The following is a 15,204-nucleotide window of genomic DNA, read 5'->3' on the forward strand; positions in this document are numbered from 1 at the left end:
GAGTCCATGACATAGACGTCTCTATGTCATTAGATTACAGGGGAGTCTGGCTCCACAGGGCCTCCACTGTCAGCTGCCATCCGCCAGGACGGCCAGTCTCTATTGTGATTGTCCATGATCAGGATCAACAAATCCATCCCCAGGTTTAAGAGACTAGTCCAACATCAACAGACATTTAACAACAGACATCTACTTTGTAGGGCTTTGGTGGGACTCTGCAGTGTACATTAACACAAAATGTCAGAGGGGAAGGAGAACTATAGGGGGCCAGTATTTTCAGACAAAGACAGAAACTCAATGGCCGAAAAGAGATTGCAAGCCCAAGGATCACATTATAATCATCCTGTGACTACAGAAAACAACCTACAACTTTCTCCTCCACAAAAAAAAGAGACATAGATAAACAACTTTCCCCCGATAAGAGTCTTAAATCTGAGGATTATCCCCATTGTGCTGGTTTCTTAAGCCGGGCTTTGTCGACCTGTCACTCCTTGCCTCACAGTGTATGCCCTGGTCTGGTGGTCAGTCACTTACTCCTCCAGTGTGGTGCGGAGCTCAGCCTCTGTTTTGGCCAGTTTGTCCCTCAGTCGGGAACATTCCTCCTGGCTCCTTTCCAGCTCCGTCTGCAGGTCCTTCACCTCCGCCCTGGCTTTTTCATGTGCCTCAGTCAGACCCATCTGCTTCTTTAACACGCAAGGACACACGCACACACACACTTTTATAAAACACCATTCCTCTCACCACACCAAATAAATATGAAATGCATGACATTCATAGTATAGTATCTGAATGACAGTTTTGACAGTATCTAACCAACAAACTCAGTGGCTGTGATGTCTACTGGTCCGCTTAAGTTAGGTATTAGCACCAATAGGATTATTGTGTCTTAAGAGGCGGGAGCCAGGGATTCTCATGTCCTGCACAGACATCCAAGATAGCAGCTAGGTTCAACATGTCTGACATGGTGTCACGGCCGTCGAAAGAACTGGACCAAAGCGCAGCGTGGTGAGCGTACATAATCCTTTTTATTAGAATGACGACGACAAAACAATAAACAATACAAAAACGACCGTGAAGCTTAAGGGCTATAGTGCCAGAAACAAAGACAACTTCCCACACCGAAAGGAGGGAAAAGGGCTACCTAAATATGGTTCCCAATCAGAGACAACGATAGACAGCTGTCCCTGATTGAGAACCATACCTGGCCAAAACAAAGAAATACAAAAACATAGAAAATAGAACATAGAATGCCCACCCAAATCACACTCTGACCAAACCCAAAATAGAGACATAAAAATCTCTCTAAGGTCAGGGCGTGACACATGGCATCATAGTATTACCTTGGTTTGCTCCTCCAGCTGCTTTTTCAGTTCAACAACTTCCTTCTCCAGTGCTACCCTCTGTTCCTGGGCTTTGGCTTGGGTAGCCATGTCAGGAGACTGGGAGGGGGAACAGAGACAGGAGTTATATTTGAATCCATTTACCTTTTCAAAACCACTCACAATATATTTGCATGATAGCATTACTCTAAGATGTCTTATTTTCGTAAAATACAAAAACATGTGTTTTGCTTTGGGTCATGGCAGATCTCAGTGAACAAAAGGAAGGGTGGTGACTAGTTTCTCCCCATAACGCACAGGTTTATACATGGCGGTAAGTGGAGGCTGGGGGGAGGAGCTACTGGCTCATTGTATTGGCTGGAATGGAATATATGGAACGGAGTCAAACCTGTGGTTTCCATATGTATGATGTGTTTGATACTGTTCCATTTATTCCATTCCAGCCATTACAATGAGCGCGTCGTCCTATAGCTCCTCCCACCAGCCTCCACTGATGGAGGTGGTAACGACAGTGGCTGTTGTCAATGCTAGGTAAACACAGCCTGGTGCGATGTATGCTGCTCACCAAGTGAAAGCTTCTGGCCTAAGGCTAAGATAAGAGGCTCACAGATGTAGCTGTTTGTTGAGTTAAATTACAACAACTCCACAACAATGCCTCACTTTGTTGTCGCTCCCCGCTGCCCGCGACTTTAATGTCTGGATCTTCTCAAACACCAGGTTGACCTTCCTCTTGGTGGTGTCCTCGTTATCAGTGCTCCTGCGGGGACACACACACACGCACACACACAGTCAGAACACAGGTGCACTCCCACACTCGGCTGATCTGAGGGTAAAGAGGGGTCTCTGTGTGTGGTAGGTGGATCAGATTAGGGTCTAATCCCAGACTGTTCTGGTTCCTGCTCTGCCGGGGGCCAACTGCTTTGATGTGTCACCTCGCGACCCGATCAACCTCATTATGCCCATCCATTAGGAGGCACATGCAGGGGAATCCCTGGCCCTGCTATAGAACCTGGCTGTATGCAGGGTGCACCCTCTCTCTTCCTAGATCGGCCACAACCCGGGGAAAGGTTCTATGGTTCCATTCCATTCCACTACCTGACAGGGGAGTTCTAGCCCCCCTGCTTCATGTTTTATAACTTCAGCTGGTGAATGTTTGTCCTTTCTTTGATGACTCAGTGTCAGAACACCACTTCCATCTGTGTTCCTTTCCATTGACTTCTGACCCTTGACCTGTGACCTGACACACCCAAAGCAGTTTCCTGAACTCACTGGGCATCGAAAAAGCCTGGAGCACACATGGAATGTAGACACTGAGGAACTGAGGCACTTTAGAAGTTTAGGATTTAAAATGCAAAACTTCTAAAACCATGGACACAAATGTACAGTCCAACCATGATACAATGCTCTGTGAGAGACACAGAACTTGACCTGGGATTGGATAGGAACTCTAAGATCCAACTTTACTGGTGCTGTGATTGAAATGTTATCCTATTGGATATATGCACAGGACTTTCAGACTTGGCTTCTTGATGAACATACTTGGGGGGGGGGGGGGTTAAGCTTTGGAACCCCCCCCCCCCCCCAAAGCCTCTTAACCTAGTCTAGCTATAAAACTTTCAGAGAGTGAAACCAGCTACGCTATAGCTTTAGCTGGTGTACCTTGGTACTGAACAACAACGAAACTGTCTAGCACCTCATATTACTATTTAATAATATAAACCATCATGTATCACCCTTACCAGTTCATCTATCTTAAACCATGAAGTACACCATAGAGATACTAATCTGATAGGGTATCTATGTGAGATGCTTCCCACTGATAACTCCTCCATTTCCACCTACTGTAAGTGATGGGATTTACAGTGTCGGGTGAAAGGAGAACATCAAGAATCAGGTGATAAGCAGAGCAGGGTTGATCCCCTACATTCCTCAGTAGAGAGGGAGAGAGAGACAGGGAGAAATAGAACTGGGAAGAGGAACAAACACCACTAAGCAGCTGCATCGACCACAGCTTAGATATGGAGGTGGAGACTGAATGGGAGTATAAATTCCTTCACTTTTATCACAAACAGTCAGACTCAGATAAAAAACGTTTAAGTGCTCCCATGGGGCTTTTTTCTTCAAATGGTGCATTACTTAAAAATGCACTATGTAGAAATTGTTCCTCTATTTCCTGTTTGCAAAATGTTTAATAGTTTGCTTAATTTCAGTTTATGTGGCAAAAGAAGCAAGTATACTGTATAGAATCAATGTACTATCTATCTTGTTCATAACCAAAAATATTGTACTTTCAGATGTTTGAAGCTGGTGTACAAAACCGAAAGTAAAAAAGGTAAAAACAAAACTTAAGAATGGGAAGCATAGAAATAGCTCACATAGAACAGATCTACCACTGCTTACACTTGCTTTTAATGAGAATGACAGCGCTATAACACATATTTCTATGTGAATTTCTATGTAAATTTGGGTAGCCCAAAAAATTACATATTGCAGCTTTAAGAGTGTAACTTGGCACATGTTATGTTTAAACTGTGCAGTTTACTGCCCACTGCATAGTGAAAGTGATACTCATGGCATCATCATGTTGCCTACTAGTGTATTAATATATTACCAATTCATACAAAATATCTAACATTAATACCCTTTAGATTTAATGGACATTGCTGTAAAACTGGAAATTGTTGTGCAATAAAAAGCGAACCAGGAACATTACATCAGTGAAGTAAAAACTCACCCATCCTTGAGGTAATTAAACAAAATCTGTTTTGCTGTCTCTTCATGTGTTTGTTGTGAAAGCTCCTGCTGACCTTTCAAAAGATCAGGTGTCACCTGGATGCAAGAGGAAATAAGCAGAGAGCCATCAGAGTTCTGACAGATAATTTCACATGCAGTTATGTAGTAATAGAGAATGATTTGTTAAACAACTAACCTAACTGTAATCATAAATAATGTATTGTTTACCTGCACATCCAACTCTGCACTAGGCTTCTTGCCAAAGTTAGAGGAAGGCTTGGATAGCGAGGTTGTAGCCACACTTGTTAAAATCTTTGTGCTTGGTGAAGATTGACCATCCTCAGCATCTGTACTGTCCAGGGGTAACGTAGAGGAGCGATTTAGCACCACCTTATACCCCTGGATGGAGCCTGCTGCTTTAGAGGTCATGCTCTGAGGGGAGCCTGGAGCACTGCTACCACAGGCCGAAGCTTTGGCACTTGGCTTCCCCTCCACCGCTGTCACCCAGGAGTCTTTACTCCCAGACATCTTCTGCAGATACAGTTGTGAGGGGCGGAGGACGTGCTCCGTGGACCTCCCCTGGTTCTTGCTAAACTCATCCATGTATTCCGACTCTCCCCGGAGGCTAAAGGGAAGGGCGCTGTCCACACTCCTAGAGCGCTTCCTGTCCTCTGGATTGATCCTGTTCCTGCGGCCCGCCCTGCCCCGTCGCTGGTGACCACCATCCTTACCGTCAAACTTGTCGATGAGCTCGTCCACGCCGGGGATGGAGCCTGTGTCGATGTCTCGGCCCGTGCCGGGTTGGAAGGGAATGTAGCGTCGGTTCTGGTGGCGGTTGATGGTATCTGCGTACAGCGCCTCCAGCTGGTCGGTAGAGGAGGTAGAGGAGTGGCGGGAGCGGGACGAGGACTGCAGCACGGGGCCGCTGGAGTCAACTCTGCGCAGGGGGAGGATGTCTGGCTCATGGCGGCTGCGCTCCAGGCTAGAGTTGGCACTGTTAATGGAGCTGGCGGACTGGCAGGAAGCCTTGGTCTGCTCACTGGGAGGGCTGGACACAGCATAGGGCTGGGGTATGGGGACGCGTTGGGGCAGCTGGGACTGGGGTGGAGACTGAGACTGGGGAGGAGACTGGGGTTTGGATTGTGGCAGAGACTGGGGTTGGGGTTTGGACAGGTGCTGAGACTTGAGTTTGGACTGGGGCTGGGCCACCTGGATCTGAGGCTTAGACTGTGGCTGAGCCAGCTGGGCTTGAGGCTTGGATTGAGACTGGACTAGTTTGGTTTGAGGCTTAGAGGGGGCTGGCTGGGGCTGGGGCTTGGGCTGAGGCTGTGTTCTCTCCTGCAGGGCAGGACTCCTCCTATGACCCAGGCTGGATGACCTGGCATGGGCGACTACTGGGAAGGTGGATCTGGGAGAAGAGCCCTGGTAGGTGCTCCCAGTCTCCGCCAGGGACATCGGCCGGGAAGGCAGGCTGTGGTTACCGTCCAGGTTCAAGGTGTTGTTCTCTGGGTCATAAGGCTTGAGGATCTCTGGGTGCCTCTGGAAGTTCAGCAGGGTGGACGCTGGCTTCTTCCCCTGCTCTGTGACTCCATTGTGAGAGCCCCCAAACTGCATCTGTTTCTGGGACCTGTACTCAACAAAGGGGCTGTCAGAAACAGCCTCCCTGCTTCCTTTGAAGTCATACTCATGGTAGTTGTCAATAAAGGATCCCTGTGTGTCATTGTAGCCGTTACTATTAGGATCTGTATAGGAGTTGGACCCACGGTCCTGGTTGTTCAGCACCACGTACGGGTGTCCATCAATCCCCTGGACCCTAATGCTGAGGCCATAGGAGCCAGCTCCATTGTGAGGCCTGGAAGAGCGGGCCGGCTGGCTGACTCTGTACGACTCCATCAGGAATGCAGCAAGAGAACAAATCCCTTTCCCTGGATCAGGCCCACCTCTGCAAAAAAGGGGCATAATCAGCAAATGTTTCACTGCTCCATGGCCTGCTAATGACAGTTTAAAGCCTCACAATATTTGATTATGTCATCTGGTCTAATTGTCCTTTTTTTGTACTTAATGGTCTCTGTGTCTAGAGAGTGGTTCCACAGAGAGCACCCTAACTGTTCAGCTCCACCACAGGTTGCCTAGCAGTTAAGAGCATTGGGCCAGTAACCGAAAGGTTGATGGTTTGAATCCTGAGCCGGCAAGGTGGAAAAATCTTCCATTCTGCCCTTGAGCAAGGCAGTTAACCCCCAAAAACAACAACAACTGCTCCCCGGGTGCCGATGACGCCGATTAAGGCAGCCCCCTGCACCTCTCTGATTCAGAGAGGTTGGGTTAAATGCGGTGCAATGCATTCAGTTGTGCAACTGACTTGGTACTCCCTTTTCCTGCCAATGAAGGAGTGAGGCACTGCACTGCCCTAAAATAACATAAGAGAGCCCAGTCTTTATCAACACACTGAACTTGAAAAATAGTGAGTCAACAATTCCTACACTCTTTTGAAGGGCAAATATGACCAGGTACTGTATACGAAACCATAACAAGCAGGTTACTAACTGGCATCTTAATCCGCTGTAATAGGCTGTTACTAACAGGCATAAGTGAATAATTATATACATGGTGTGAATGAATATTTACTGCACATAAAGGTGTATTCAGGTCTAATGGCCTAACATTAAAAACTGGTATTACAGCATAGCGACAGACTCCAACGATATGTCACACTACACCTGGAAATCCTATGACTATGCGTAGCCGTAGCCTAAATCAAATCAAATCAAATTTTGAGGTATGGGGACGGTATACAGTAACCTTCTTGAATGTCTTTGCTAGTGAATGTGTGTGTGTGTGTGTGTGTGTGTGTGTGTGTGTGTGTGTGTGTGTGTGTGTGTGTGTGTGTGTGTGTGTGTGTGTGTGTGTGTGTGTGTGTGTGTGTGTGTGTGTGTCTGTCTGTCTGTCTGTCTGTCTGTCTGTCTGTCTGTCTGTCTGTCTGTCTGTCTGTCTGTCTGTCTGTCAATCTATTGAACCAACCTCTGCCAATCCTTGTAAAATACACTGTGATTTGCAGTCCCTGTAGAGGGCCCTGGTTGGTGTAACAGTGTAGAGGGCCCTGGTTGGTGTAACAGTGTAGAGGGCCCTGGTTGGTGTAACAGTGTACCATGGGAGGAGCAGGGTAATAGACCTACAGCAGGGCCATTGTCATCAACCCCACTTAACACCACAGCATTAAGAGAGGCACTACACCACTGAAGACAGGAACCTGTGCTGATAGGTTCAACTGTTTCTACTATACTTGCCCAAAATATACACAAGTAACTGAATATTTAGACCACCTTGATACTATTGGGTATTCACATTATAACACACAGATAAAGTAGAGATCAAGTGCTTTGACTCAAGTATCTGAGTGTCTTCTGAGTAAAGACATATGTTTGTGAATTATCTGCCAGATTACAAGTAGTGTGTAGTCTGAAGCTGAGGACAGAGCATAGGGCTATTTGACCCTAAGAAACAGGTCTGTATCAGCTAACAGGAAGGCCAGCAGAGACACACAGCATCACAGACATCAGTGGGCACCATGTGTTTGTATAGACAATGGGCTCTTATCAGAGACCTGTAGGCTCAGCTGATAATGTCCTATTCCACCCCCAAACAAACAAATGCATAGATGAATGTCATGAATGGCCTGGTGTTACAATAGCAGGACAAATTGTGATAGGGATGGGAGGGCTATGATTAGGAAACAAAGGTGACAGCAGATAATGTCACTTTGCACAGATGCACAGACATGCCCGCAAGGCCTTTGAGGAAATCTCTCTTTCAAACTGAAAACGAGTGTTGTCTACTGCTCTACAGAACTGAACCAGCATGTTAATATCAGATGTGACAAGGAGAATAGAAGCGACGCAGCAGGCTCTTCCTGATTCTATTAATACTCAGAGGACAGAACCTCATACTTTCCAGCCATTGATTGGAAGGAAGAACAATGAGGCCAAGTTAGCCCCTTATCCAAAAGGAAAGGCACTGTGAAGGACAGAAAACAGCAGAAGACGACACAATAGCCTCTTTCACTCCAAGTATCACATGTATCCAACAACACAAGGGCTGTGAGGTGTGAGTGCAGCTCTTTTCCTCTCATTGTGTTACTCTCTGCAAGGGAGGAAACACTTGCTGAGCCAACTTCTCCCCCCTGCTCCTCTGCGATCCATAACTAGAGCACTACCCTCGCCACGGTCCCCCTACACCTCAGACCAAAGGTCAGTGCTGAGAGTGGGTTAGGATGTCAAGGCCCTGCCTTTGATCTTTCCAGGGAAACATTGAGAACAGAAAAAAAGGAGAATAATCTACATGTGCAATGCACTGACTGGTTCTCTACATCCTGGGGGTGTGTTGTTATCACAATACACCATTCAGGCCTGTAAAAGACAACTATAGGAAAGCACATTAGGACACTGCCTTGATTCCAGATTAAAAACTGGATACAAAAGAGTTACATTCATGGCAGATTTGATATTATTAATGTACTCATGACAGATTGAGTGTATTCATATTCCAGGGAGAGCTATTAAGTCTTAGAAATATTATGCAATTCATAATTCTAAATCCCTTAAACAGATTATTTATGGAAAAATATCAGTTACTTATAGCATGTTATGACATGTATATCCCATGCATTCATACCAAGTAAATAACAGAAAGTAATGGAATACCAGGAGAAAAGAGGCAGACATTTTATTCCAAGGAATTTGCTCTTGGGTAAATATAGCCATGCATGACTTTAATCATTTTTGCATACTGAATACATGAATGAATCTATTCATATTACAGAATGTGGTATATGATATTGAAGAATGTGTAACATGTTTGATTAAAAATCATTTTTGAATGCTGAATAGATTCATTTAGTTTACAACAATTCTTCAAATTCTAAATACATACTGAAAGTAATTTATACAAATAAATTGTATACAAACATATTCCTCTTTAATATCTATTGACTTAATAGAATTATTGTGTAAAACATTTCTTTGCACTGATAATTTAATTGGAACAGGGCAAGATGAGCAACATTTTCAAAAGTTTATACTGATGCTTTAGTTTAGGGTACAACAGGTGGTTTAACTTCTTATTTACATTAACATGAAATAACACGATTTTTTTATGTAGTTTTCTCTATGATTATTATTTTAAACAAGTAAACAATTTATCTGCATTTGTGCTTAAAGCGGCAACTGCCCAGTCAGTAACCTAAAGTTCCCACGCTATGACGCATTCAATGACTACTGTAACAGAAAGTGCAAGAAGGGAAACGTGTCACTTACCAGCTGCGCTTTACGAACAATAATCGCGTATTAGTTGTTGCCAAACGTTTAAGTGGCATACTCCACGGAATTGTTCAAAATCTATTTGTTGCAGGTCATGTTTACTGAGTCAGTTCAGTTTAGAGACGCCTGAAGCTCTGCAATACCCCGCCCCCTGCTAAGAACTCTGTAAATCCGCCCATGTCAAGCCCTACTGCCAAACACTAAACCTCAAAACACTGACCTAGGAACAGATTGACAATGCCAACCTGAACACTCTCAAATTTTTGTCAATCAACCTGTTTGACAAAGTATCCCTTTATCAGTTTCGAAGATACTCTGTTGTGAGCCACAGTTGCAACAGTTTAGTAGGCCGTCATTGAAAATAATAATTTGTTCTTAACTGACTTGCCTAGTTAAATAAAATTTAAAAAATAAAAATAGTTAGGCCCAGCTAAAGTCCATCATGCTGATTTCAGTATGAATAGCCCATATTGATGTTGATTGCAATTTGTGAATTAAAATGTAAATGTATACTGTATGGAACACGTCATATGGCAGGGTCCATCACGTACTATATCATCAACATTAATCATAAATGAAAATGTTGGTGAGCTATTTTACAAAATCCTTCAGGCCCAGTTATTGGATTTTCCATTAGCCCAACTAGGGATTTGAGGTTATAATAAAGCTACCAAAGAAAATATAACTGAAAAGTCCGCAATTAATAGTTGAACTAGTTTTTTTGGTTGTTGTTTTTTTATTATTATTATTTGTACGCAGATCATTTATGTTTACTGAAGCATATGGATTCACTGTACTGTGTGGACCACTCCCAATTTTCTCATCTATTTTTAAGACCAATAGCGTCATCTAGTGGATAATCACTTACCTCTATGCAATTTGCCTAGTGATTACTCTGGGTATAAGGCTGCTGTTATACACTGTTATACAGCACTTTTATAAGGTATGAAGGCCGACCTACAAGAAACCTCCCAAATTAGCAGTGTTGACTTTGTGATTTTTGTGAACATTCCAGTGCTATAAAAGAACACATTACAGAGTTATTACAGTATAATAACAGATATTTGAATATTTCTATTACAATACTTCCTATAATTTTTTACACCTAGTTCCCAAGCATGATGATAACGTTTTTTATAATTCTCATTCTTTAGTTGCTCTGAACCTTGAGAAAGAAAACCCCCCAACAATTGCCCTCAGTCCTTGTTGTAGCACAGAGTAGGCATTTCAATGGCTCACACAAGGACTTTAATAAACGTTAAAATCACAGTTCTTTTGTTTAGAGGATAGCAAAGGGCATCAGCCACATTTTATTTGTTCCTTAGTTTCCCCTCCCTTTGTTGTGGCCCACTGTGTTTTCATTTATGTGTCTGTGAGAGGACTGAGAGAGTGGGCTGTAAATGTGTCTTTAATCTCAACTCTCTGGAGCTATGTTGTGTTACAGTGCTGCACAATAGGGGCTCTGTTCTCCTCTGAGGTGCTGCAGCTGGGACCTCCAAGCATGCTCAGTAGAGTGCGCTGTCTGACCCTGGCTGAGGGAAACTGGAGGCGTTCTAGAATGGCAATGGAACACAATGGCTATACAGTCAGATCGCGGTCAAGTTTGACTCTTGTGATGGAGTGGCTGATGTTTTTATGTAACATGTTTTTTACGTAAGAGGGGAAATTGTCAATTGCGAAAGCAATCTGGGTTTAGAAAAGAAAATGTACTGAGCTAGAGATACTTAATAATAAAAGAGGAGTGATGACAGATCATTCTGTGGGAAGGAACAATCAACAAACACAGACCGACAGAAATACAGACAGACCTACAGACAGATAGGCTTGGGATCCACTGCGTGGCAGTAGGCCCTTTGGTTTGGCTCCAGAGACATGAGCCAAGACTCATCTGTCAGCAGGCCCACCATGGCTCACTCACAGGCATCCAGAGCCACAGGAAGTCAGCCTTCAAACAAGGTGGTCCCACTCTTATATAAAACATGCCCATGACTCTAGGTGACCGCAAATAAACACCCCCGGACATGATAAAAGCAGGAAGGAATAAATACACCCACGCACACAGGCAGACACACACAATCACGAGCACACACACACACACACACACACACACACAACAGGGGAAGTGGGGATATAGGTAACTTTTGATTCCAGATTAAATGCTGTGTTTTAAATGATGACAGTCATAATTCACAGTGCATAACTTAAGCTATCCACAGACTTTACAGCAGTCAGCATCTTCTCTTGTCTGTCACCTCTGTCAGTGCTCTGAACTTGGATCTGGCCTGTCAGGATACCGTGAGGAATTGTCTCACAATCTCACATACAAAAGGATAATGCTCTGCAGATGTGGTGGGTCACTGAGACAACTTCTGGGATTTAAATCTGTCTTATATTTGGACAAGGAGGGCTGACTGATGTCACAACACAAATATGTGCAGATTACTTCCTCGTTAGGAGTGGACAGCCAACACTATGCTTCTGCAAATGTCCATGCAAATATCCTCATGTTTGCATGTCTACCACTGACCTGCATGCCTGTTGACATTCTGTTTAAATGCAATGGGCACCTTTTAAGTTCTTATTTGTGAATGACAAATGTGGCGTTTTTATTTTATTTCATACTTGTAAACAACGCACACAGCAGCTGAATTTAACAAAATGTGTTGTCTATTATTTTGTGATGCCTTAATACTTAATACAAAAGTAATACCCTCTAAGTTATTCTGTAAGTGAGCATAAAATTAAATTCAAAAAGTTAACAGCCTTTTGAAAAATGAGACTAAATGTATGCTGCTATCACACTTTATTAAAAATAGAAACATATATTCCATACAGACTACAATGGTCCACTGATATTGTTTTAAAAATTAGTAACATACTATAAAACACACTCTTGCACAGAGTTCCTCATTTGGCCTAGATCCACTGTAGAAAAGTCTTCTGACGGGGAAAACCAGGGAAGGGTTGTTGCGTCAGTAGCTCACTTGAGTGAACACATCATGGTACTGTACTTGTATTGAGCTCAACCAAATGCACCACCAGCACGTCATTTCATAAAACACTCACACAATTCTAAATTGAATGGAAATAACTGAAAAATTAAAGGTGGAGAAACAGTGAAATAAAGATGACATCCAAAGAAGGAAATAAATCCACATACAATTGTGTTAAAAAAGATGGCACATTTATTGCTACATAAATGTTATTTACATGTTGTGTTTTCTGTTACAGAGACAGATAGTTACATTTCTTGTTGCTGGTTTTTGATGTGCATCAACAATACCTAGAATTTTTGGACACAAGTACACATCTTTTATCCACCAACAATAGAGACTGAAGATGAAGATGGAGCGCACACCTTCAGGAAATTTGAGCTTGTACAATACCTCAATGTACTAGACTGCCAGCTACAATCCTACTATGTTTTCGGATGCTATTTGTACGTTTCGGATAATAATGGACAGGTTATGGTAAATAACCGTGCATTTTACTATCTAATATAGTAAAATAAAGTAAGAAACTTTTTACTCAAAACTTTCGATTAAAAAAATCTAGAAAGAGTAATATTTAGAATTCAAGAAATGTTCTTACAATATTATTGTATAAAAGACTAATAACTACAGTGAAAAATAAGCCAAATGTTTTTTTAATCTTATTTTTGTTCTTTTTTCATATATTATATGAGGAAAATCATCTGGGAATACAGAAAAGTCTAACATAGGAGCAAAGAGAGAGACAGCAGAACATTAGAAAATTACGGGGGAAATGAGAGAGCAGGCAGTGACATACATTATAACCTCAATCAGAGTCTGCCAGCAACATGAATACAAGCTCATGAATATTGAAATGATGAACAAGGCCACATGCAGTCAGAGAAAACACGACAATATGTTTCCAAGTTAATCACAAAAAGAAAATGATTGTAAAATCAAAAATATTTTTTATAAACTCCTTGGGGTGGTTTTCAATGGCATCCTTCCTTCTATTACTTTATTTTCACAGAATAGGCTACTTGTCTCTGGATGTGGCAGCCTTGTCTTAAAGGTGGATAATAATGGAAGACAGTATACAAGGAAACAAATGGAATAAAAACCAGGAATTAAGACCAAAATACTTTTTTTTTTAAAGAAAGTAAAGCATGCACACAGATAAAAAATGTAAGTGGTGACCATTGTTCTTCATCCTGAAACATAAAAAAAATCTGCTCAAAACTGCATTTGTTCATCATTGTACTATACCTATCTGAAGGACCAACTGTTTCTGATGTTTAACAGCATGTGAACTCTTAAAGCTCCCCCTTCCCTTTCCTTCACCAGTAACTTCACTGCTTGGATCAAAACAAAGCCATTCTAAATAACTTAGAACTCCTCTCTGCTATTACACGCTTGACATCATATGCTTTACTATGAAGCCTAGAGAAATGATTTGTATACAATTACAAATAAACATATAACTTTTGATTACTTTGAATAATGTTTTTTTAAACTTTTTTTCTTTAGTTATTTTTAACAGAAAAAAAATTACGTGAAAAGTTCATTCAGGCCAGGTGATATTGTGGTCGTCGTTTTGATTCTACTTTTTCACTAAGCAATCTTTGATAAAACAGCGCTAGGCGATTACAAAGAGCATGACCATGGCTGTTCAACTAACCAGAGACCATACTGTAATATAGAAAACAAACTGCAATATCAGAAATATGTCATTGTTTACATTTAACACTATATGGCAAAGGAATGAAAAGGCAGTGAAGTCCCTTTTCCTTTAGTTAAGACACTAAGAAATATGCAGGGAATGCTAAGGTTTGTAAATGGTTTGCTTTCTGTATTTGAACTGCTCACTACTGAGAATAAACACCTTATAAGTCTGTAGTTGACCTTTCAGGAAAACTAGAGTTTGCCATTCTTCTGTCACCTGTGACACAGAGTTTATAGTGTTCAGGCTAGTGTATGTATGGAACACTATTTAACTGGGCTCATACCCACCACTCATGTCTAGTCCTCTTCCTCTAATTATGTCAGTAACATGAAGATTGAGCTATACCAAACGGACAGATGAGCAGGTCGTTTTGGTTTAAACATGCTGTTCATTGCGGCATGAATAAAATATAAATATAAATAATATATGTTATTTTTTATAAATGGGATGCTTAAGTCTTTTAGTACTCAATACCGCTAATTGATTTTTAGTTGGGCCCTAAAGATCACTTTAAATTTCTGAATATATTAATTTGTATCTTTCTCAGGAGCCTGAGTATCTTAATCTTAGCTCAGGCTAGCCCGAGACTGGCTAGGGCTGGGCCATACTAGTGACACTGGCAAACTGTAGATCAACTGAAAAGCCACAGGCTTCTTAAAGCATATTCATAACTTTCCCTTTAGACATAGACTTTACAGCTCAGTAACATAATAAATACAAAAAAATAATACAAAAAACCCAACATAATTGCTATTACAATGCATTCGTCAATTCAGTTTAGGCACAAGGCAAACTTCCACATGGGAGGGTGGAGGAGATCGCGACAGTCTCTGATTGTTCAGATGCGACACGCTGCTTGCAGACAGTGATATGTGCTGAAGTTTTCTCGTGGGCAGAAATGTGTTGGATGTCATCACAGGGACCTGGACACTGGGCTTTTCTTCAATCTAAGGATTGCGTTAGTCTGGGGTTTAGCTTCAAGTGGTCTGTCACCTCCAATTTGTGTCACAAACTGAGTCCTGTCTGCCATTGGGAAGCAAGGGCACCATCTCTATCTTACAGAATTGATCTGGATCATTTTGATCTGAAGGGGCAAAAACAGGAATAACTCAGTCACAAAATCT

General features: G+C 42.2%; 2 protein-coding genes across 9 annotated transcripts in view; both read right to left on the reverse strand.

Moving 5' to 3' along the window:
* Positions 1 to 9,528, reverse strand: part of LOC139562739 (cingulin-like protein 1) — a 42,424-nt gene extending 32,896 nt beyond the window's left edge. The window contains exons 1-6 of the mRNA XM_071380707.1: positions 9,383 to 9,528; positions 4,302 to 6,015; positions 4,075 to 4,169; positions 2,001 to 2,097; positions 1,341 to 1,439; positions 535 to 683 (exon numbers count right to left, since the gene is read on the reverse strand). Coding sequence (XP_071236808.1) covers positions 535 to 683; positions 1,341 to 1,439; positions 2,001 to 2,097; positions 4,075 to 4,169; positions 4,302 to 5,966 — 2,105 coding nt within the window. The 5' untranslated portion in view covers positions 5,967 to 6,015; positions 9,383 to 9,528. The remainder of the gene's footprint in view (positions 1 to 534; positions 684 to 1,340; positions 1,440 to 2,000; positions 2,098 to 4,074; positions 4,170 to 4,301; positions 6,016 to 9,382) is intronic.
* A 2,643-nt stretch (positions 9,529 to 12,171) lies between these two features.
* The window catches only part of LOC139563248 (transcription factor 12-like), a 92,410-nt gene continuing 89,377 nt past the window's right edge, over positions 12,172 to 15,204 (reverse strand). For all 8 annotated transcript variants that reach the window (XM_071381721.1, XM_071381722.1, XM_071381720.1 and 5 more), the window contains one exon: positions 12,172 to 15,164. The gene's annotated coding sequence lies outside the window, so the exon portion shown is untranslated. The remainder of the gene's footprint in view (positions 15,165 to 15,204) is intronic.

Source organism: Salvelinus alpinus, chromosome 33 (genome assembly GCF_045679555.1).
Source record: "Salvelinus alpinus chromosome 33, SLU_Salpinus.1, whole genome shotgun sequence".
In the NCBI taxonomy this organism is placed as follows: domain Eukaryota; kingdom Metazoa; phylum Chordata; class Actinopteri; order Salmoniformes; family Salmonidae; genus Salvelinus; species Salvelinus alpinus.